The following is a 24111-nucleotide window of genomic DNA, read 5'->3' as shown; positions in this document are numbered from 1 at the left end:
GAAAAATACACGCGACCAACACGGGGAGAGAACATGCAAACTCCAAATATACAGCAGCAGGCGTCAGGGTCGGGATGGAACCCACGACCTCCTGTAAACCAAGCGAAGGAGTTAACATCGCATAGCCACGGCGGCGCCCATCACTTTACTGACATGCCCGAGCCCACTTCCTCTTCTTTAGCAGTTTCAACGTAACACGCGTGTGACGAATGGTGGTGATGCACGCTCACGAGGTTTACAAACATCACAACTGGACAGCGGGGGTGGGGGCAGGGGGTGGTGGTGGTGGACGGGAGGTGAGGGTTAAGGGTTAATGAGCCGACCACAAGCCGTGTTGTGTGTTAACGAGCGGTGCAAGTTAACGAGCGTGCGACGGCCGTGTCGATGTATCACGCGTGTGTGCGCGCGCGTGTATGGCGCACCGTCTCGCGCACAGATCTCGCTCCTACCGACTCATTTGTATTCTTTGCCGTTCAATGTAACACTGGCATAAAATCACATCGAATTCATGTAAATCGTGCGCGAAAATTTAATTTGTGGGCTACGAAGGAGTGCCATTTCCCAAAACGACGCCGATTACATATGAAGTGCATGATCGATTCTCACACGCACACGATTCAACAAGTGCATCGTCACGAATCGACACGTTGCTACCGGCCCGATAACAATCGCTGCCGCCCTACGGCTCATCTGGGCTACAAAAGCTTACCGACGAGCACCAACGCGCTCGAAGCCACGGTACGCCCCGGCGGCCCAGATCGCACGCGGTGGGGGCGCAACGCAGCACGGAGGATGCTCGTGGCCGCGGGTAATGGTTTTAGTCGGCTCCTGGGACCCAGGGGTCAACGCCCGGGGGGACGACGAGGGAGGGACGAGGGGGAACCCAAGGGGGGGGCTGGGGGGGTGTGGGGTCGCCACCACCACCCACCCCCACCCACACCCCCGCTCCGGCTTTACCGACGTGTGCCCTGATTGCTATCGCATGCGTGGCTTTCCCACCCCCCCAACTCCGCTCCCCCCCCGCTCCTTCAAGAGGAGAAACCTGCAACCTTCACTCTCGCCCAGCGCCGCAACCCAACACCGCACTGATGGCTGCGCGGGAGATTCTGCCGATCCGATCTCGGGGAGGGGGGGGGGCGGGGGGGGAGAGTGGCACCGCTCTCTCTCGCTCGCCGATCCCGCCACCGATCTGCCGACGTGCAGCCTAACGAAACGCAGCCCCCCGGTCTCCCCTCCTCCTGCTGTACGTTCCCCTACCCACTCCACCCCCCTCCTCCCCAACCACCACCCCCTCGATCCCACATCGATACCCCAATGTCTCGGCCTCCCGCCTGCCCGCCCGCCCGCCTCCCCGACTCAGGACGAACGTAGCGGCCGTGGCGCGGAGCGGTGCAATTTATCCGTCACGTCACATCTGCGCACCGCTTTCAAAGCTGAAAGAAGGAGCGCCGCCGCAGAAAAAGGCATTTCCCAAAACCTGACCCCTCCAGTGTTCCGATCAAGGCGCGTTAAGCGCTCCTAAACTCTAACAGTTTGGGGCAACATATTTTCGTAACCCACCCTCTAAAAAAAAAAAATCCCATGCCCCCAGGGATGGTACATTTCAAAGAAGGTTTTGAGTTTTTTTTTATTCTGCTCTACCCCCCCCCCCCACCACTTCTCCCACCCCTCCCCCAAAGCTTTCTTGCCATTCTTTTTTTAAACCTCAAACCCAGTTTGTAAAAAAAATAAAAATCCCATCTCCCCCCCCCCCCCCCCCCACGGCTCCCTGTCTCCCCATGCTCAGAGTATCACGGCGATGACGGCCGGGTATCTGAGATCGCGGTATGGGAAGTTTCCAACGCTCGCCTTTCAAGCGGCGGCGTGAAATGTTGGGGCTCCGGAGGTTGAACCCGATGTCAGGATACGTCAAAGTCAAGTTGCTGCGCTGCGAGCGAGCGGGGTGGCGAGCTAGCAGACGGCAACGTAGACGGACGGACGTGCGTGCAGACACAAGTCCGCGCGGGATAAACGCGCGGACAGAAGTCCGCACAGACCACGCGCGTGTTCGCGAGCGATCGGCGAGCCACTCACCTCCGTGTCCGGTTGCCACCGCTCCGACAGCTTGCTCTGCTTGATCTTGGACCACACTGGAACAACAAGATGCAGAGTTTTCGTGACGGTCACATCACCGCACCCGATTGCTATCGACACTTGAGGTTGATTTTAACGCGGGTGCGAGAGCGTTATGCGCAACGCAGGGGATGCCGTTGCGGTGGTGTAATGGTTAGCGACACACTGGTTGTGTTCAATCTCCCGGCGCAGCAGTGGTATAAACAGGCTCAGGGGAGTCAAGCTGATCGGCAGGTAGCATGTGGTAAAGTGTAGGTCACTCCTTCCTCTTACAAGACGATTGGCCAGTGTGGAAGGACATACCAAATACCCTCTTGAGGCCCGTCTCTTAAGCTCCCACTAACTGGAGGCCCTTCCATCAGCAGTGGCACGAGCAAGCAATTGCAGGTCTGCGCTTTGACCTTTACCATATATTTTTTCGTAATACCGTACAGTATTGTCAATGATAATTGGTTTTTTACCCTTTTATCTGGCAAAAAAACTGACACCTTTTTTACAAGGAGTCATGTTTGCATAGACCACAATACCTGCAGTCATAATGCAACCAAAAAAGATAACTCTGATAATGTATGCACTGTCCTTAAAGTTGATTGATTTGGCGTCATGTGAGACTAGGCTCTAAGGAAAGCTGTCTCGGGTGTGGACCAATCAACTTTAAGGACAGTGCATACATTATCAGAGTTATGTTTTTTGTTTGCATTATGACTGCAGGTATTGTGGTCTATGCAAACATGACTCCTTGTAAAAAAGGTGTCAGTTTTGTTGCCAGATAAAAGGGTAAAAAACCAATTATCATATTTTTTACTGGCAAATGAGGTTCCAATGGAGTATTGTCAATGTGCCGGTATGCCGAGGGTTGGGCATACCGGCAGAACGGTTCCTGTCCCTACGTGTTCCTACGCCGCGATTTATCCGCAGAGGGAACACGGTGGCAGCGAGCATTGGCTGCAGGACGGAATGAACGGGGTTCCGCACGGAGGAACTACAAGCGCAAAATCCGAGATGGAATCGCTGCCCCTGAATAACGTGACGGTTCAGCTAACCGCTCGGTGGGGAAAGGAGGGGGGGGGGGGGTGGCAGAGCTGGGGGGGGGCGGTGACTGTCAATTGTCGCACGACTAATCCTTACATGCCTACTGAACGCTGGGTGACCCCGTGGCACCCAGCGTTCAGCCATCGACGCCAAGAAACTCGACAATTGCGGCGCAAGGGGTGGCATGGCGCCACGACGCACGCGCTCGCGAACATCGACGCAGACAATCGCCCCCATTGTGCGCGCGGGCGCGCGTGCGCGCGTGTCACGTGCACGGCGCCCGTTCAGCGATCTACTGCTGGATGAAGGCACCACTAGCCGAACGTGTCGCGCGCGTCAGTTGAAGTAAAATGGCAAAAATTCTCAGAGCTACTGGAATTAAGTGAAGAAAAAAAGCTAATTTAGCTTCATTGGTTTTTCTTTGTGCGAGTGTGCAGTCGTTGGATGATCGGGGGGCTGAGACCATCAACTTCACGAAACGTGATAAGTAGGCTTAATCGCTGTGGTGGCCTGGGTCCACCCAGCCTGTGTGTGTGTGTTTGTGTTCACTGCATGTGTGTGTGTTTGTGTTCGCTGCATGGGAAGGTGTATATGAATAAATAACTGTTGCGTTTCACTGAATATCGTTATATTTTATCACACGACCAATCTATTCTATGCCGCAGGGCGTGTGAATTAAAAAGAAAACAATCGCCGGAAGGAATTTCAGAGGTAGCTCTGCAATCTCCGCTTCCGCGGGCCGTTCTCTAACGCACGGTGTGGGGTGGGGGGGAGAGGGTGATGCACCGTCCCCCCGCGAGAGTTCTGAGCGGACACTTGGTCTCGGGGCAACGACGCAGATGGCAAAGCCGTTATGAAATTGTGGCAAAAAAAATAAAAAAATATTAACGAGACGATCGCCAAACGAGGTTTCGCAAGCTAGCAGGGTGCAGGACGAAACACGCGCCGGTGAAAAACTACCTACTTAAATTTAACTAGTTCATCTTACCACATGTGCTAATAATATGGCATCCCTATGCAACGCGCAAGCCGCTCCTAATGTTCCAAGCGATATCCATGGCGTTCCCCACCTCCCCCCCCCCGTTTCTTGACCGCTTTCACCTGAGAAAATTTCGGCGAAACCCAAGAATCTCCCCGCTGTAATTCCAATTTCCAAAGATAACGCCCGTGCGCCGCTGGAGCCCTGCGCCTCGGGGCGAGCAACGTTTGCTTTCATTCTCCCGAATTTCATCGGCGGGTGAGAGGCGCGCAGGGCAGTCCCACACTCGTTCCCGGTCACCCGCCGGGCACCAGCAACATTCAAACAAGCCGAGATGAAATGGTTAGCCGTGCGCGCTAGCCCCGCTGGTCAAGAGCTGGTGGGGGGGGGGGGGGGGGGGGGAGACTCGGAGACTCGCAGCCTCGCAGCCCCTAGCCCTCTGCCAACCACGCCACTCGCATTTTTTCTCAGTCTTGTTCTTCTCTCCTCTGTTTTCTTCTTCGCTTTTTCTTCGCGCGAAATGGCCGCGCTGTTTTCATTTCTAACGGTCTTTCTGCGGCTCGCCGAAAAATAGTACTTTTTTTATATGATATATTATATTATACCGGGCGGTATTTATTTATTTACGCGTAAAAAGAAGAAACCAGGTTTTTTTTTTTACAACGCTGGCACTTCTTCAATCGCTCAAACGCAGAGAGGAGTCGAGGCGAGAGAGAGAAAAATAAAATACGGGTATCGAAATTGTGCGCCGGACTTTTTTTGCCGGGAGAAATTTAATCCGACGAGTGAAAGGCGTCCAACAAAAGTAAGCGTCCCGACAATTAGCGCGAGAGCGAGCGAGCAGGCGGGCGGGCGATCGCGCTGGTGAGTGGGCCGGGGTGCGAGCGGCACACGTTGGTTGTTTTGGGCGGGCAGAGGGGGATGTGGGAGATTTCTGGCAAGGGCAGGCGAGATCCGGCAATCGGCGCACACCAGCCTGGCAACGACGCCTCGTCTCTCGCCAACGTCGAAACTCGATGACACCCAAACACACCCAATGCCCCGCCGTGTGCGTGAACACCCGCTTGCATGTACGCGCCCACTGTCACATGCACACTGTCACATGCACACACGCACGCACTGGGAGTCAAGGCATGTGCTGATATCGCGGAAAATATTGCGCGCAATTTTTTTTCCATCCCCCGTTTTATTTTCGGTTGCCAATGTTTTATATATAAATACGCAAAGGACATGTGCGGATGTCGAACGCATGCACACGGGCGGAATTATTGTCGGCAAAGCGAGGGGAGCACCGGTCGAAGCGAAGGGGGTTCCTTGCGCCGCGGGTTTTTGATGTTTCTGGCCGTCCTCGCCGCGTTAGGACCGAAAAACATTTCGCCAGCGCTCGACGCGGGCGGCCAGCTGCTGCCCCCGATGAAAGTCGGGTGCCGACAGGAACGGACTTGAGTCAACACAAGGCCGGAGCCGCCGCCATCGCGCTCGCCCTCCCCTCGCCCCGCGGGGCTCCGTGACAGACCGCCCCGCCCGCCCGCTCGCAAAACTCCGCGTCGGCACGGGGAGAGAGAGCTGTGGGAACGCAACGTTGCCACCACCACCCCCGCCGCCGCCGCCACCACCGCCACCGCCGCCGCCACCGCCACCGCCGCCGTTGTCACCGCCGCCGGTGGCAAGGGCGGATCACATGGATAGCTGGCGCACTACGCCCGCTTGTCGGTTTGCTCACTTGCCCGCTCGTTTCTTAATCACTCCGACCCTCCAAGCCTCCCCCCCCTCCGAGTTTCCTAGCGCTGCTGCTGGCGAGATCAAACCGGCCGTGGGGGCACAGAGTAACGGGCAGCTCTTGGCTGGGCCCATTTTTTCTTCTTCTTCCCTTCCCTCCCCTTCCCCCATTCTACCCGACGAAAAAACAAACAGTGGAGTTTTAAATTTGTATCTAAATTCTTTGTGTCGGCTCGGTGCTGACAAGACCTCTCTCCCGCGAGACGGTCTCGTTTCTCCATTACTTACTCGCGAGCGGAGCTAAACGTCGCGGAGTTAATGAGACGGAAAGACACACACACACACACGCGTTGGCGCGCGCGAGCGAGCTAACGCGCGGGCGGAGGCAGCACGTGTGAAAGCGATGGCACCTCTGCAGTCCGGCCCTCTCCACACTGGAAATGCGGCGTCTGCCAACCCCCCAATCCCCCCATTCCACCCTCCCCCCTCCCACTGGACACGCACGCCCGCCACAATATGCAGATGACACAGTGCGCACGCACGGACGGACACACGCAAGCACGAGCGCAAAACGCCAAGACGCGCGCTAAGACCCCCTTAATGCCACCGCTCGAGGAGTGAAAATGCGCCGGGAGCGTGGGAACGGCGCGCGCCGTTTCATGTGGCGGGGGTCGCGGCGCTAAGGCGCGCCGAACGGGCGAGCGAGCGGAGAGAACGCGCGGTCCGGGGTCGGAGTGCGCGAGAGAGAGGTTGGGCGTACGCGTGCGTGCGTCTGTCCGTGCGTGCGTGGGGAGCGGTGGCGCAGCGAGCCGAGTTCCATTCCCGCTCGCGGCTAACATCAGCGAAGAATGTCTGCATCAGTCCTGAGCCTCCCCGAGGTTGACTCGGCCGTAAATTAATACCTGGCGGGTTGCGTAAACATCATCACCGCGGAGGTAAAAGTGGCCGGGCGTGGTGCTGGCCACCCTTCCCTTCGTGTGCCGTGTCAGCCGTATGAGTGCTCATCACTAACAGAACTCGTGTGAATGTAAGATGTGGGGTGTGTGTACGTAAGGATTGGTGTGCGAGCAGGTGCTGAGTGTGACCTGTAGTCTACGCATGCCAGTTGTGTATTAAGGTGCAGTATTGGATGTGTGAATCGATGACAGGGTGTGCGGAGAGGTGTCGAGTGCATGAATAGGTGTTGTGTGCGTGTGTGATAGGGTGTTGATACTTGGCACAGTGGGCACAACAGGTGGTGCATCTGTCAATCATCCCAGTCAGTCAACCCATAATCTCTCAGTCTGTCCTGTGACCTCCTCTCAGCATCAAGCCTTCCACACCTCAAGCAACAAACTTAAAGTGCACCTAGCCTGGCACAAATACCGCGGTGACGTCACTCTCACTTAGTGGTGCATGGCGGCTGCTGTTGTTGATAGTGCCGAGTCAGTGAACGTGTGTGATAGGGTGGGAGCGGTGGTGCAGCGGTTGGAGCGCTGCGCTACGAACCTGGCGACCCGAGTTCGATTCCTGCTCACGGCCAACACCAGTAAGTCTTGGGCATCCTCTAGGTCGACTCAGCCTCAAATGAGTTCCTAGTGCGATGTTTAAACATCGCCACTGAAGATACAAACATGGCTGGGCATGGTGCTGGCCACCTACCACCCTTTCGTATGCCGTTTCGGCCTTCATAGGTGCTCGCTAACAGCACTTGCCAAGTCTGTTAAGTCTATACAGGGGATCTATGTCTTTGTGGCAGTGTAGTGGTTAGCGCGCTGCGCTGCACTACGAACCTGGCGACCTGAGTTCAACACCCACTCATGACTAATAACAGCGGCTAATATCTAACCCGGTCCTGGACCTTCCCCAAGTCGACTCAGCCTTAAACGAGTACCCGGTACGGTGTGTAAAGCATCAGCACTTGGGGAGACAAAGGCAGGCCGGGCGTGGTGCTGGCTACCCAACCCTCTCGTGCGCCACACCGGCATTCATAGGCACTCGGTCGCTGACAACACTTGCCCCAACAGTCTGTAAAAAAGGGCTACACGGGGCATCTTTGTATTTAGCAGGGTAGAGCGTTGGGTGCGTGACGGGCACACACACATGGCGGCCGCCTGTTGCCATGCGGCGGTGCGCGTGAACGTGCGGGGGTGGGGGGCTCACGTGCGACGGCGTCCTCGATGGCGGTGACATTGGCGAAGTGCGCCGTGTTGGGGATGCCCAGGCAGCGCATTCCGTGCGCGTGTCGCCACTCCTGTTGGGGTCACAATAAAAACGCATCATCGTCATCATCAGCAGCGTCGTCGTCAGCGTCACTTCCTCAGACCCACAGGCATAGAGGTGCCGTGTCCTGGCTCGCCAGGAGAAGGCAGTACAGCAAGTGTCGACGAAATCGCCACCTGTTTATTCGATCTGTACAGTGGGAATAGAGCGTTGCCCCCTCGCACAAGGCGTGGGTTTTCTCAAGATGCTCCGGTTTCCTCCCCAAATGAAAAATAAACTCATCGTCATCAAGTGGGCCTGAGAAAGATCTTAAATTAAAACAAAAATCCAGTGCAGCAGCAAAGAGAATCCTGCGACTCAGTGCGGCTCTTTAACACGTAGGCTTTCGCGACCAATGTTATTCATAATCAACGTTTTTGGGTTTAGATCGCGTTATTTATAAATGTGTCATAACCCTCCACCACCCGACACGGCCAAACAGTAAAAAAAGTGTCACGTTGACAAAAGACAAATAGTTCACTGCTTTAGCCCACCGGTGTGTTGAAGCGCGAAACCACAACATTTACAATTTGAGTACGACGTTTCGCTGGTAATTGCATCCAGCATCATCGGGCAATTCGCCAGAATGGTGAGGCTCTGCTGTGTCTCCAGTTCTTATATAGAGCAGCAGTAGGGTGACGGCATCATTAACTCATTAACTCATCAGGTGCAAAGATTCAAGGGGGGAGTGATTGTAATTATATACTAGGCTATTGTTACGATGCGAGTTGTAGATTAGTAATCATTTGGCTCTCTTAGATCACGAAGCAAACAATCAGCGACACATTGTAGAGGAGCCATTCCCTTCAACACAGCGTTAGTGCAATGCTAGCTTCAAGCTCTGAATGGGGATTTCCTTTGGTCTCATAACATCACATTTAGAGGGCAATCGAAATACATAAATACATACAATTTATATATATATTCAGGAAAACGTGTGTGAAATGAAATACTCGTGGAATGCAGATGAGACGTGGATCTGCACTTGAAAAAATGACTTCACAATATTCTAAACTAAAAATAAACTACTCTTTCATGCGCTTGCAGCGCAATTCGAAGCACTATTATCCATCTTAGGCACTTGTGTTTATTCGTCTGCATTTGCCAGCTTAGTAAAGAACAAACACGTAGGAGTGTGGAGAGATTTAAATTTAGCCTATACCTCATCTGCCCCGTGCATTCTCAATGCATTCAAAATACACGCGGGATGGATTTATGTAGATATCGTAAACTGTGTCCGAATGCAGTTGCATTCACGAGTGTAAACAGAGCAAAGAACCTATTAAGGTCGGTACTAAGCACGGCCGCCTTCATCTCCCCGGTACCGACGTTCACATATATTCGACGACGATGTTTTCCAGGAGCGGGAAATGAACTCGGGTCACCGGGTTCACAGTGCAGTGTGCTAACCATTGCACCACCGCTTCCCCACATTAAATCACACGCACACATCTCTTTCACACCGACACACAAGCACATGAATGAATGTCGATAATCGCGGCGCGAAAACCATTCCGCCACCACTCACCACGCACTATGTAAGACAAAGATACACCCACCCCCCTAGTATAGACTTTAACAGACTGTTGGGGCAAGTGCTGTTGTTAGCGAGCATCTATGAAGGCCGGCACAGTGCAAGAGGGGGTGGGTTGGCCAGCACCGTGTCTGTCTCCGCAGTGCCGATGTTTACACACCACAGCAGGTACTCATACTGGTTGGAACCCACTGGTTCTACCAGCCCACAGGAGATCATTGTGTCCGTCCGTCGTGCAGGGAGGGGCTGGGTGGGGTGGGAGGGGCTGGGTGGGGAGGGGCTGGTCACCCCGTGGTGCCCTTATAAAACTCAACGTTCAACCTACTCACGCCGGCTTGTGCCCGCCCTCACAGTCGGGCATATTTGCGGAATACACCACGCCGCCGTTGACCCTGGCCTATTGACCGAGCAACCCAACGTTCCTACCAGCTCCCTCCCAATGAATGTGCTTTAAGGCCGAGCCGAGTAAGGGAAGGTCCAGGACCGTTCAGATATCAGCCGTTGTTATTGGTCGTGAGCAGGAGTCGAACTCGGATTGCCAGGTTCGTAGCGCAGTACGCTAAACAGTGCACCGCTGCTCCCCATTATATAACACCACATATAACAAACACCACACACAACACGCATTCCTCGTGTGATGCTGGCAACACATGCCACCGAGCATGTCAAGCTGTCAAACCTACATAATCAAATTAGGAACGCACACGCACAGGCTTTCTTAAAACATTTCCTGGCAAAACAACAGCAGCCATCGGACTGTCGGAACGCAGTCTGCGAGTGCTCGTCGCTAGTCGCGGCCACACAAAACCACGCGGGGATCTGGGGGAGGGGGGGCAGGGGGGGTGGGGGGCAGGGGGGGGGGAAGACATCGTCTTCTGCATCGGAGGCAGCGCTGGCGTTAATTCGGGCTTGCCGCCAAAATAAAAAAAAATCCCTGACCGCCCGTCCGATCCAATTCTAAATACATCCCGAGGTACGGATAAACGTGTTGCGTCGGGGCGAGACCCCACACGCAGCAGCGGAGTGCAGTCAGGAATTTGCCAAAAGAAAGATTACGGGCATCATCACCGTCCACTGCTAGATGGAGGTCTCCCCATGCTACTGCCATCTCTCACGAACCAACGATGCAACGATCCACCTAGCACCGACACACGAGTTGGTATCGCCGCTCCATCTCCTAAACCGGTGTGGGTCCTATCAGACAAGAGTTCCATTCCTTGGCTGCCGCTCCGTCACGAAATTCCCCGAACGTCTACTGGACGGGACACACATCGCCAGAAGGACGATGAAGTCCGTTGGGGGAAGAGCCGTTTCTCTTTTTGGAGATCAATCTTCCTTGAAGGAGCGACGATGGCTTAGCAGCTTCTTACTGATGACAAAAACATGTAAACACGCCGCTCCGGTGGGAGCTTGGGGAGAGATGGGGAAGGGATGGGGGCGGCAGGGAGGAGGGGATGAAGAAAGAGGCGGTGGGGGGGGGTGTAAGGGGGGGGGGGGGGAGTTGGGAGAGAACACGACGAGGTTACGCGGGTGATGGATCCATATTTGGACGCTCCGTTTATTTTCCCGCGATTGCGGATCGCGATGCAGGCAGGGCGCCGGGGCAAAAAAAAAAAACACACACACAAAAACAAACAGAGCGCGCGCAAGAATCAAACCGGCGTATTAGGTGATCTTCAAAATAACCGCCACGGTCAAAGCGAAACCGCATGACACCGCCGCGCCACAAACGAAAATCGGCTCACGCGCTCGGCCCGACTTTGCGTCGCCGCGCGATATTTGTTTCCTATCCCTGTGATATCAATGGTGGGGGATGGTGGGGGGGGGCGGCGGGGGTGGGGGTGTGGGTGGGAAGCGCGAAAGAAGAGACGGCGGCGCCTCTGAGAGAACAGAGGTGGTGGGCGGCGCTGGTGGTGGTGGTGGTGGTGGAGAGACGCAGACAGGGAGGGATGGAGAGAGCGAGAGAGAGAGGGGGAAGCGGGAGCTTTACGATACATCCTGGGAGATCACGCGAGCGTGCTGCAGGCTCAGTAAATACCCAGTAAAGTCAGCCGAAGGAACTCCATCAAAATCAAATCTGCGCAGTGTGGGAACGGAGGCCGGGGGTTCTGGGAGTGTACGTTTAGCTGGGGGGGAAGTGGCGATGGGGGGGGGGGGGGGGTAGTGGTTTAGAAGAGGGCAAGGGATGGGTTGGGGGGCCATGGGGGTGTTTGGGGAGGGGGGGGGGGGACACGGCTGGCCAGGGGTGGGCGGACTCGGAGGGACTGAGAAGGGGCTTGGGTCACTTCCGCCCTTGGGGGGGGGGGGTGCTATACAGAGAAAAGTAAATACACACGCAGCAGATGTGAACACACGGCGCAGGAAATTAAAATGTTACGGGATACCTTGCGTCGACACAGCTGTGGGTCCCCTTTCTCAAACTACGAGGGGATGATGAGGGAGGGGAAAAAAAAAAATCGGGGGAAATAAAAATAATAACAAATTATTTAATTACCGTTGTTTCCACTGAAGACAGCTCTTGGCCGTGTGGTGATGACTTACTTATTACCAAAGCAAAAAAAATATTGGCGGCGCGTTAACGAATGCCGTTATCCTGCCCCCCTCCCCGCCCCGCAACCCCGATGAGATTTGTGATGCCCACCGATTACTGCTGCCATCGTGCGTAAGCAGCTACACGTGATAACGTTTTCTGCAAACTTACGCCTTGAATGATTTGTTGATTAAATCGGGCCGATATCGAACCTTAACTAACCGACGCATTTGCTTGGGCGAGGACCGACGTTAGTCCATTCGTACAAGTTGTGTGCAGTGGGTTTTGTAATATCCGTAGCCGCTAGAGGCCGCTACCACTCACTGCAGCCGAGCGGCGGTGGCTACGGACGTGGCCTGTAATCCGGCCGACTGCGGAGACAGCGTCGCTCGACATTTCACGTAATCAAAGCAAATCACAACGATTGGTGACGAATTCACCCAGCGGATCTACACAGGTGCGTGCCACGTCCCCCGTATGTGTAGGTGCGATTATCTGAACCGGTCCTGGGCATCCCCTAGGTCGACTCGGTCTCAAATGAGTACCTAGCGCGGTGTGTAAACATCACCACTTGGGAGACGAGGAAGACCGGGCGTGGTGCTGGCCACCCCCCCACCCACCCCCTAGTGTGCCGTGTCGGTCTTCATAGGTGCTTGCTAACAGCACTTGCCCCAACAGCCTGTCACAGGCTACACAGGAGATCTTTGTCTTTGGTGGCACCACATGGTTAGCGTTGCCCTTGCGCCACGAGGCGGCTCACGAACTCGACCGAGTCCGATTCCTGCTCACGACCAAATAACAGCGGGCGGATCGGAGGACAAATGGCAGCAAGTTGCTGCGAGACTCCCTCCTCCCCAGTTAGGTGTCGAGGAGGTGCCACACCCTGAGAAGGCGGATGAACGTCTGTCCCTTCTGTACGGGATAGCGCTGCCGCTACCCTCGCACAATATCTTAATTTACGTCGGGAGCGCCGGCTCACTGCCTAGCTGCTTCTTGAATCGAACCATGACCATGAATTGTGGTAATTCATTGAGTCCATGGTAGTAGTGGGGGGGGCGCGTAGCCAATAGTTCGACCAATAGATAGTTTTCTGTAACTGTACAGAGCAAAAACTACGCTACGTACCCCAACATGTGCCGCTGGACGGGAGATTAATAGATGCATTGCGATATTATCGGCATCGCCACATCAGCCGCATCACACTGGGCCTGTCTTGTAGGGGGTTTCCGGGCTTCGGTCGGGAGGATGTGGCCGCCATTATCGACATCATCGGCCACAATTACCATTTCACATAACGACGGGGACTTGGTCAGCATTGACCCCATTGGCCCGACAATTGCACCACGGTACCAAGCGGGGTGGCAAATGCTAACAATGATTTTCTTGGAGGATTTCATCGCGAGATCACTAATATGTACGATAGCAAGTTCAGTGCTCTAGCTTTTTTTTCTTACGAGAAAAATAAGTCAACTGTGATGCGATACGAAACATCTACAGAATACGAAATGAAATATGACACACGTCTGTTAAACAGGCAGTATATACGGTAAGCTGTATACCCATGGTGGATATGAGTAGCATTTGCCACCCCAGGTGGTACGGACCAACCCGTGGCTCCCCCTACCACTCCCCGCCCCTTCCTGGCTCATGGACTATGGTGGTGTGAAGCGGAGGATAATCGCCGGACATTTCTGGGCCATTTTTACGACCGTGACGGCGAGAAAAAAAAAACGCAGCGCATCCGAGAGGAGGAGAAGAAGCGTGGGATGAGGACAGTCAGTCAAAGTAGCGACACCCCTTCGACCAAACGAAACGCTGAATGTGACCCTGGGTAAGCGAGACGCAAAGCTGCAAGCTCAGGAGTGGGGTCAAATTTAAAGCGTGGTAGGGGTCGGGGTTTACATCGTCCGGTTCTCACACGCACGCACGCACCGACGCATGTTTCGCGAACGAATCTGTCGATTGCTTGTAATCAACAAATCGGCACATTGTTGCACAGCTTATCCAACAAACCCACCCCACACACCAACCACCCAACCCCACAAACCAATTGAACCAACCAACCCACCCACCAACCAACCAACCAAACAATAAATTATCGCCTGTACAGCTTTATAGCTCATCGGATTCCTCCAGATTAAAATAAAGATTCTTGATTCTGAACCGCCCAACCAACCGCCCCATCAACCGCCCAACAAACCAAACAACAGCCCACCGAACCAACTAAACTCCCAAGCATACAGCCAAGTCACATTGCGGGACACGCAAATACGGCGGGGGGCTGCACCGAGACAGGGGCACACGGTCACAGGAGGCTGTGTATGCGACTCACCGCAAAGTGTCTCTGGAAGGCCTTGGGCCCGCGGTACGTGTAGTTTCCGCAGATCTCGCAGTTGTAGTTGATGTTGAGTCCGTGCAGTTTGTAGAGCCAGTAAGGGATGGGCTAAACACAGAGGACACAACGGGGGTGCGCAGAAGAGGAGCGCGCGCGAGAGAGAAGTTAGGCGACGTTTGGCGAAGAAGTGAGGTGTCTCTGAAAATGTGGGTGGGGGTACACAAAGCTCAATGATGGATGAGTTGGGTTAGGTCAAGGGTCAGGCCATGTACCCTCCAAATGTGATGATGAATTTAAGTGGGAACCTATGGCCTGTGGGCCGTACGAAACAAATTCTTGGGCTGAATTCGACCCGCGCCTTTGTAAGGTTTCCCACACCATCCACGGACTCAAAACAGACCCACGAGACCCACTGACACACAGGAAGACACAGACTCACATACTCATCGGGAAAAACACTCACAGGGGGACGCGCAGACTCATACAGAGTCCCAAAGTATACGTCCGAGTGTGGGAGGCACCGTGTGGAGAGACAGCAGGAGAATGATGTGGGTCAGAAGGTGCAAGTGATGCAAGTGGAAGGAAAGAGATGAAGAAAGAGGTGGGGCGGTGCGATCGGACACGGTGGCCCGAGGAGCGGAAAGTGAGATGGCGCAGGACGGGGCAGCGTGGAGAAAGTTGGCAAGAACAGCGGACCCCACATGAGTGGAACAAACGCGTGCAAGGAGGCGGCATCGTGTGGCATGGGCCCACATGGAACGAAGAAATGGGCAGCGTTCGGCCCGTGGGCAACAAGGTTCCCCCCCACTGTCGTAGGGGCGGTCACCCTTACCGCGCATGGGGGGGGGGGGGCACGGTTGGCAACGTAGAAGTTCAACATACATATGTACATGTTGTGTACGTGTCACCTGTGGCAATGAATAAAATAAAAAAACACTGCCAAGATCCATATTCTTGATTCTTTCGGTAAAGTCACGTAGAAGGGAATTAATAAAATACAAAAATGTTTTATAATTTGTATTTAATTATTTCCCTTCTACGTGACTTTACCGAAAGAACCAAGAATATGAATCCCTGCAGTCACGAAAGCTTTCAAACTGCCAAGATCCTCAACCTTTGTTTTGAAATTACAAAGGTTAGTCGTGAGCAGGCTTTTAGCTTTTGGCAATTTTTTCACAAAGTGTACCGCATCTGTGGATTTCTATTGACCCTGGAAAATGGCAAATTGGCACCATTCTTTTATTAAATTAAATGAGCAGATAATAATACTCCTGACCCCCCCGACCCCGTTACCAAGCCCGCCACGATTGCGCGCACCTTGCCGTCCCAGCCGAGCGGCAGGTTCTTGGGGTTGTAGATGATCTCGTTCTCCTCGTCGTCGCTGTCGCTGTCGCTCACGTTCTCCTCGTCCTCCTCCTCGCGCTCCTCGCCCGTGCGCGCCTGCTTGCGCTGGACGTTCTCGCGCGTCAGCTGCCGCTGCTCCTGCTCGCGGCAAGGTGGCGGCAGCGGAGGATGTGGGGGGGGAGGGGGGGGGGACGGCAGGCGCGCAGAGGTGACTATCGCACAAACGAGCGCGGTTGTTTTTGTTGCATGGGTGCGCGCAAACGAGCAGCCCAGAAAGCCGGTGCGATGATGGGAGATCCAAGTTGGACGTACGAACTCACGAATGGACACATTGGTTCCAGATTACGGACGCTAAGTAGGTTCGAGCTCTGTACAGCCCCAAGGGATAGGCGACCACCGCCGCCATGCACAAACAAGTTCGTCGTAGGGGGTGTGGGGCGAAGTGGTCGGCAGCCAAAGGCAGTGCAGCAGAATCCGGCACAACCACCCCAACCACCTTCTCCAACCAGCACTGCCCAGTGTGGTGAAGTATGGTCAAGTAAACCATCACCGAGCAATCGGATTCACGTAAAGGGGGTCGTATTCCACAGTGGGGCATGAGGTCTCTATTTGTACAACGTTTCTCGGTGTGCTGATCGGGCCACACCGCAAAGACAACTTGTTCTTGCCAATAACATCTGGAAATGTATCGGAGTTTGTTTAACAAGCCTGACTCACTGATGAGACCCATTGGGTTGAGACCCATCCGGGGTGTGTTTTTTAGTTTTATTGATAAAACTCATGCAGCTCGACGACATTTTATACAGAAAGCCAGCAGGATAAATTGAATGAAAAAAAATGTTTACACTTAAACCGCAGTTTCCATCGAGTCTCTGCTAGTGGTCTGGTGGGGGTCAATAGTTCCGTCCAACAGAAATTAAGATTCTTGAAACTGTTCACAGCAACAACCATCGTGGTGGGATTGGTGTCACGGTAAGATCACGGAAATACACTACAATCCCCCTTCGTGTGCCGCTGGACGGGAGGTCATAATAAGTTTGGGGGGCTTGACAGCGTTATCGTTGACGTCATCGGCATCGTCGTCAGCCGTGGCACGGAGTGGAGGGGGTTACCAGCCTTCGATCTGCAGGAAGTTGTGGGGGAGGGTGGGGTGGCCATCATGTTTAAAGGGGCCCAAGAAATCAAAACGATTTAAATGCGGTCTTTGAAAATAAACAATAAAGGCAAGTCAACTAAAAACTAAAATGTAACATTTTGAAAAAAATAGAGATGTTTTTTAAAATAAGATTAACAAAACAGATGAAAAAAGACAGTACCCAAGACAAGTTTCATGTTATAACACGAAGCTTGTCAAAACATTTTTACTTTAAATATAACCAAAATCATGCCCCAAGCGTGAATTTAATTAAAATTAAAGTTACTTTGATAGATACAATAAAGACTTTAAAATCACTACCGTTGAGTCGTTGACGCCTCTTAATATCTTGCTTCTCATCTCTACCGCGCATCTCTTTGGCGTCTCTGCAAGCCGTACGTGTCGGCAGGCCACTCACTCGGTGACCATGTCGCTATCCCCACACGTGGCTAACCATCGGGGACCCGCCAGTTAATCAGCCCTGCGCTACAAATAAGAGCCAACCGAGTGGGAGATGTAACGGCCGCACCCGCTCGGGGTCCTGTCCATCAAACGGGGCGATAAACAACACCCGGGTCCTGCAAGACGCTCAGAACAGCCATAAACGTCGGTGAAAAAGGCTGCGGGCCAAAACTGTTACATTGTTACTTTACAAGTTACTTTTTATGCTGCGTAAATATCCCCTTAATAGGAACACATGCGCGTGATATATTTTTACGGCATTCCGTGTTATACATTTAAAAAACAAAATCAATCTCTAGCCGACGACCCTCCTTCGTGCCCCTCCAGACCTTCGTCGACTGCCCGCCCATCTGGGTGGTGGCCGACGAGGGGGATAAAGAGACGCAACAAAGGAAAAGTGCGATGAAGGGAGCGTCCGCGGTGTTACAACAGCGCGGGAGGGGGCGGGGAGCTCGGCAAATTTGGCAAATTCAGACTTCCACTGCTTCCACCGCAGCGCGGGGGAGACGGGGGGGGGGGGGGGGGGCACGCTGCGAAATATTACGGTGCGCGAAGGTTTCTTGTACGAACGCGAATCTACAGGCGAGTGCGACCACGCTACCGAAAAGGTTTCGTGTCGTTATCAGATGCCTCGCCCGGCCGACGGCCTCGCTGGTGATTGTTTCCACAAGCGCGAGGGACTTGGCAAACAACTGGATTCGTTTTTCAAACCTGCGTTTCGTTGTCTCCTGCCTGGTCTTAGAGATTGCCAGGGACCGGCTCTCTTACCACCCCCCCAAACAACAGCCAACCTTAAGCCAACCCACCAGCCCCCTCCACTGGCCACAGCCCACCGCCCCCCCCTGCCCACCCGCCCCCCCTACACGCACCCTCCCGCGCTCAGGCAGTGGGAAATCAAGATTAGGGATTTGCCGGGGCAAAAGGATTATTTCCACGCAGTCCACAAGCGCCATCAACTGTGGGATTTGTTGAGAAACGCGCCAAGCAGGCGGGTACACACACACATACGCCTTTTATTTATTTCACCCGTGCATTTTTTTTTTTCAAATAAAAGAGTGATTTTAAAAATAAACAAGGGGGGCAAACGAAAGCGGCGGAGAGAAAGCCCGGCGTTAAAACACCGGGCCCCTCTCCGAACGAGAGGAGCTGTGCGGCGACTTTTATTTTATTTTTCTTCCCAGGGACGGTTTTGATGCTCCGCAAAACATTCACGGCATAACGAGCACGGATGTTTTTAACATTAGAACGTTCAAAAAAATTCCCAGCGAGCAAGGGAAGAAAAACGCCGCCGGCTAAACTGGCACAATATCCCACACAAAAGCTGCCCCGTTTGGACGGAGGCGGCGGGGGTAGAGGGCGAGAGAGGAGGGAGAATCATAAAAAAAAGAAAAAAGCAGAAAAAGAAGAAACGTTCCGACATAATAATCCACCGCCTGGGGGGAATAAAAATAACGTCATAAATTCTAAACCGAGAAAATGGAACCAGATTTTTTTTTAAGGGCTAATTTATAACAGAGGGGGCGACGGAAATGTTTGTCCGATACCCCCGAAACAGTGCTCTCTCGTGCTCCCCGCTAAAACGGCGGGTTTTGGCTGGACTCACCGCACTAACAAGCGGAAAATAAGAGGCACAGACAGCTTGCCAACGTCAGCTGAACCATGAAAGACAAAGCAAAAATGAGATCAAATTTTATGGCCGTACACACTCACTCGCCCGCCTGCTGCCCCACCCCCCCGCTCCCCCGCCGCACCAACTCCCCTTCATCCCGGCCCAGTCCCGCACACCGACCCACCGTCAACGGTTGCGTTGAAACGTCCTGCAGTCTACCACCTTCAGTCACGGCGCAATTAAATTACAGCGGCGAAACCGGCTCCCCGCGGTTTGTGCGTTTCGTTTGATTCGCTCACGGCTGTTGTGCTGCGTGCACAGGTAAGCCGGCCGGCTGGCTGGCTGGCAGCAGAGGGGTTTACGGAGACCCGAGGCAGGAGGATACACGTGAAGGGAAGGAGGATCTTACCCCGAGGATCTCTGCGTATTCATAAATCTGTGCCTCCAGCAAAGCAATTTCCTTGTTTCTCTCCATGTCCCTGCGCTCCAGCACACAGCAAAAACACGCACACGCACGCAAGTACACACACACACACGAGGATGAGCGCCGAGCGCCGTCGAGTGGGACAGACGGCGCCCTCCTCCGTCCGCCGCTGCCGCCGCCGGCATTAAACCGGCTTCAATCCTCGCGATGCAGCGAGCCGGAAAAAATCAACAACCAACCGAACCCTCCGTGCCCCCAAAACTCCCACCACCACCCCTCCCTCCCCCCCCCAACACACCGCCAACTCCAAAAATCTCCCTCCGGCTACGCCTCCCTGGGAGGCGAACAAACACTCTCCCACGCACGCCAACGTCGCCACCACCAATCTCCTCTGCCCACCGGCGTAGCGACAGCTGCGAAGTTATCGGCTCTCACGGCACGAGGAACTCGGAGCAGCAGGAGGAGCAATGCCAGTTGACGATCGCGCACCCGTGGCGCCTGTCGGTCGCGCGAGCAGGAGATGGGCGATGCGTGCGTTTTCATGCTTGGGAGTCCACCTTGTGGACGCCACGGCAGCGAGATGTTAACTACCTCGCCTGGTATGCAGGAGGTCTTGGGTTCGATCCCGACCCTGACACGGTTGTGTATTTGGAGTTTGCGTGTCTCTCTCCCTGTGCTCGCATGTATTTTTCTCCCGGTCCTTTAAAAATCAACATCACGCGTTTAAGAGTATTTGGCTGCTAGGAATTTCCACGTTATAAGCCGCTTCATTGAGCTGTCATTTGTGGCTAGGCCGTTTCTCAAAAAGACCGATATAGCTTAGCGGGCCTTCCCTGGTAAAAAAAAAATTGGTCAGTTTAGTAAGAGCCGAGCCATTGCGGGGGTCCAACACGGTATGGGGGAGCTTTCCCACTGGCTATTTGCCGTGCCGAACCAAATCGCAATACACTGGCCACTCACGACAACCGATTCTGCCTAGGGGCCAAGCAGGGCCAGTGGCACGGCTCGGCTTTTGCAGTGGAAAAACCTGGCACCTCCGGATCTGCTCCGGGCTGGCTCTGCAGTCACGTCACAGCTCAGTTGTCGAGTGGAAAAAGAGGAATTCGATTCGAATTTATGCAGCTGCACCATTGCCTGTATGGACCTCCGACTGTTCCCGGCTCGTATGCACGATAGGCTTTCTTTCGACGTTCTTCGGTTTCCTCCTGCATGAAACCAAACTCGCATGAGTAGAACTGGCAAAGCATCCCCAGTGAAGCAGGACCCTCCTTAAAAGGTGTGTCGAACCTTAGCGAGACTTCACTGCATAACAAACAACGTTAACGTATGAATGTATGTTGAACTTCTTTTGTACCGTACGTAGCCAAACCGTGCTAATCGGAGGTGCGACATAAATTCGCGGTTGGCAGCCAAGTCAACGCTCGATCCGTCCCGGGATGGGTTCGATGAAAACAAAAGTTCCACTTTTTTTTTGCCGCGTCAACCGCGGTTGCCATTTCACAGATCAACTCGACCCCGCCATCGGAATGTGGAATTTCCACCAGCGGCTCAGGTGGCAGCCAATGGAAAACGAGCGCAGCCACACTGCTCGTGCGAGGGAAACAATTTGACCTTGGCTTGACCTTGGGGGAGGGCGGCGTGGGTGGCAAGCGCCCACGTGTCAGCTGCCACCACCCACAGGGGGTGTTAAAGTGTGAAGCATACTGGACGCCTTGCGATACGGGACACCGTACATGGTGAAACTCGAAACGTCCTCTCACGCGAGGGTTTAGCACAAGTCACGCGGCAGCCGCGAAGGCATCGCCTCGTGAACGGAAGCCCGACAATCCAAACTCATGCCTGCCTCGCACCAACAGCCCCTTCCTTCTCAATCCACTGCTGGATGAGGGCCTCACCCCCCTCCCACCCCCCCACGCTGTCTGTTCGTGGGGGTTACGCGACAATATTTAGCAGTGTATTACAACCACGCATTTTACTGCACTGCCCTCTACTGACAGCGTAGTCCTCAGGCAGCTGCCGATGACACCTGTGGTCTGCATGGTGGTCACCATTCCAAGCAATGGCCAGGCTAAAAACCTGATTAGCTTCCGAGCTCTGATGAGATCGGGCGAATTGTGGGCTATTTGATCAGAGGTTTAAAAATAACGAGAATGATTTAAAATAATAACAATGCCCTTTTAACTCAGGAAAGTATCAATGAGTCTCAGGAAACTTTAGGCAAATTACGTAAATGAGCATTTAGCCCCTCATGGCAGAACACTGGAAAAAAGCCACCATGCGTAACAGCTCCGCACAGATGCATTCAAGAAATCCACTGCTTGACTGCCATCTCATCGTGGATGTTTCTGTCAGCATGTAACGTTGCACTGCTAGGAATAGGCTTCCGTCCATCAACTTCCATTCCTTCTTTTCCTTAAAATAAGGCACCTTAAATCTAGATTGAAAACTAATTTCTTTAGGGCTGACTTTAGTGTTCAGTTTGTTGTCCTTCCCCCGCACCTCCCATGAGCACGGTTGGCTACGTACGGTGCGAAAGAAGTTCATCATACATACGTACAACCTCAACGCATCCTTTTCTTCTTTTTAAATCCTTTATATTAAGTTCACTTGCTTACTTGCTTGCGCGCTTACGACCGTGCAAATCTTTCGGTCGTTTTTTAACCCACTTCCCGTGATCCAATCGAGCTGACATTTTGCACACAGACTCGTTGTGCGTGACAATTAATTTTCGTGAAATTTTTTTTCCAAAATTTTACACTTTTTAGGAATTTTGTTTTATATTTCATTACCAATTGCTTAATGGTGGCAGGCAATCATCTGACCCATAGGTGGCAGCCATCTCAAGCCAGAGGACGAGAGGACTCTAGCCGCCACGCATATAAAGGATTTATAGTGAAAAACTTTGTTTTTACGGGTTAATTTTTCTTCATTCTTCTCTCTCACTCTCCCCTCTTCCCTTTGCTACCCTCTGCTTTTCCAATATTTTCCTAAGCGCCAACAACAAGGGACTCCCCCCTCCTGGAGCGCCCCACGCAATTATTCCGGTTCAGTCCACGCCCCGTGTACTCCCCCCCCCCGCCCCCCACCGGTTTCCGTTGAAACAGATAAAGCAAAAATAAGGAGAACAGACGTCCACCCGTTCACCCACGGTGCCGATCGCTGTGCAGAGGTGACGCAGCGGGCAGCCACGTCAAGCCAGAGTCGGTGACAGAGAGAGAGAGAGAAAGAGAGAGTGGAACAGCTGAACGTCAAGTTAAATTTGTCCCATCTGGCCACGAGCCATCGGACCCTGTTGGGGAAGTGGGGGTGGGGGGACCATGCACTCACTTCTTGCTGCCCTTGGAGCTCTTGGCCTTGGATTTGGTGAAGAGCGAGGGGTCCAACGACTCCAGGGACTTCCCCTTGGTGCTGAAGAGGCGCTGAGCTCGCTCCTCTAGAGTGCTGACGCACACGTCAAGGAAAGGATAAAGACCCGCTCCCCCATGTGTGGCCTTTAGCAGACTGTTGACTAGTGCTGTGGCGGCGGGGAAATTGTGAAGGCCGGTACGGCGCACGAGGGGTGGTGCGGCCAGTACTACCCCGGCCGCTTTCTTCTCCCCGGTACTGATGTTACTACAACACACCGCACCGGGTGCTCGTTTAAGGCCGAGTTTACTTGGGAGAAAATATCAAAAGGTAAAGGTGCAGCCCTGCAACTGTTTACTCATGCAACTGCTGGCAGAAGGGTGTCGACTGGATGCTGTATAGAACCCCCTAGCAGGGTTACTTTGGGCTACTCTTCCACACCAACCAGGCATCTTAGTTGAGTCGGGATTACCCACACGCATCCACCCCGCCGATCGACTGACTGGTGTTCCCCATTGTTACGGCTGGGTGGACAGAGGTGGGGGTGGGGGGGAATCCGGGCATCGTTTCAACTGCCGAGCCAAGGGCCGGGATCGCAAGGCCAGCGTGCTGACCGTGACACCACGGCGGCGGTCTCAGGCGGTCTCATTAGCGTGCGTACCGCATCGCCATTCACTTACACGAACATTGAGAAATCATTTGCGTACAAGGAGCGCGACGTGCAAAACCAACAACATTCTCAGACGCACGCACAGATCGGTGCGAGCGCGCAAGGGGCAGACGGATCGACGTCCCGGGGCTCGGGCCAAATCACACGCATGTGCGCGGCATTTCACTCGAAAACAACAAAAATCCCGCGGAGATGAACGTCTCGGTTTTTTTTCCCCGAGCTAGGATTGGGGTCCCGAGAGCCATCGTGAGACCGCGAGTCTCTCTCCTCGCCCTCCCCCACCCCGCCCCCTAACGTGTCCCGGTACAGCGTAACGTGCGTGCGTGCACGAGTGTGTGTGTGTACGTGTGTGTCAACTTGACTTGGGGAGCGGTAGTGTAGCGGTTCGCGCACTGCACTATGAACCTGGCGACCCGAGTTCGATTCCCGCTAACGGCCAACACCAGTGACGATTGTCTGAACCGGAACCGGGCCTCCTCTAGGTCGACTCAGCTTCAAATGAGTACCCGGTGTGGTGTGTAAACATCGCCACCAGGGAGACAAAGGCAGTCGGGCGTGATCCTGGCCACCCACCCCCTCGTGTACCATTCCGGCCTTCATAGGTGCTCGCTAACAGCAGTTGCCCCTACAGTCTGTTAAG

At 53.9% G+C, this 24111-nt stretch overlaps 2 protein-coding genes across 2 annotated transcripts in view; one reads left to right on the top strand and one right to left on the bottom strand.

The window, feature by feature from the left end:
- SAP18 (Sin3A associated protein 18) overlaps positions 1-24111 on the top strand; it is a 64676-nt gene that overhangs the window by 20913 nt on the left and 19652 nt on the right. The gene's annotated exons all lie outside the window — the stretch shown is intronic.
- The window catches only part of SF3A3 (splicing factor 3a subunit 3), a 41116-nt gene that overhangs the window by 6549 nt on the left and 10456 nt on the right, over positions 1-24111 (bottom strand). The window contains exons 11-16 of the mRNA XM_061570399.1: positions 22784-22897; positions 19442-19511; positions 15800-15964; positions 14480-14590; positions 7985-8075; positions 2074-2129 (exon numbers count right to left, since the gene is read on the bottom strand). Coding sequence (XP_061426383.1) covers positions 2074-2129; positions 7985-8075; positions 14480-14590; positions 15800-15964; positions 19442-19511; positions 22784-22897 — 607 coding nt within the window. The remainder of the gene's footprint in view (positions 1-2073; positions 2130-7984; positions 8076-14479; positions 14591-15799; positions 15965-19441; positions 19512-22783; positions 22898-24111) is intronic.

This window comes from Lethenteron reissneri, chromosome 6 (assembly GCF_015708825.2).
Source record: "Lethenteron reissneri isolate LAM-NWPU_2019-01 chromosome 6, ASM1570882v1, whole genome shotgun sequence".
In the NCBI taxonomy this organism is placed as follows: Eukaryota; Metazoa; Chordata; class Hyperoartia; order Petromyzontiformes; family Petromyzontidae; genus Lethenteron; species Lethenteron reissneri.
This window is presented reverse-complemented; position numbering and strand designations above follow the sequence as displayed.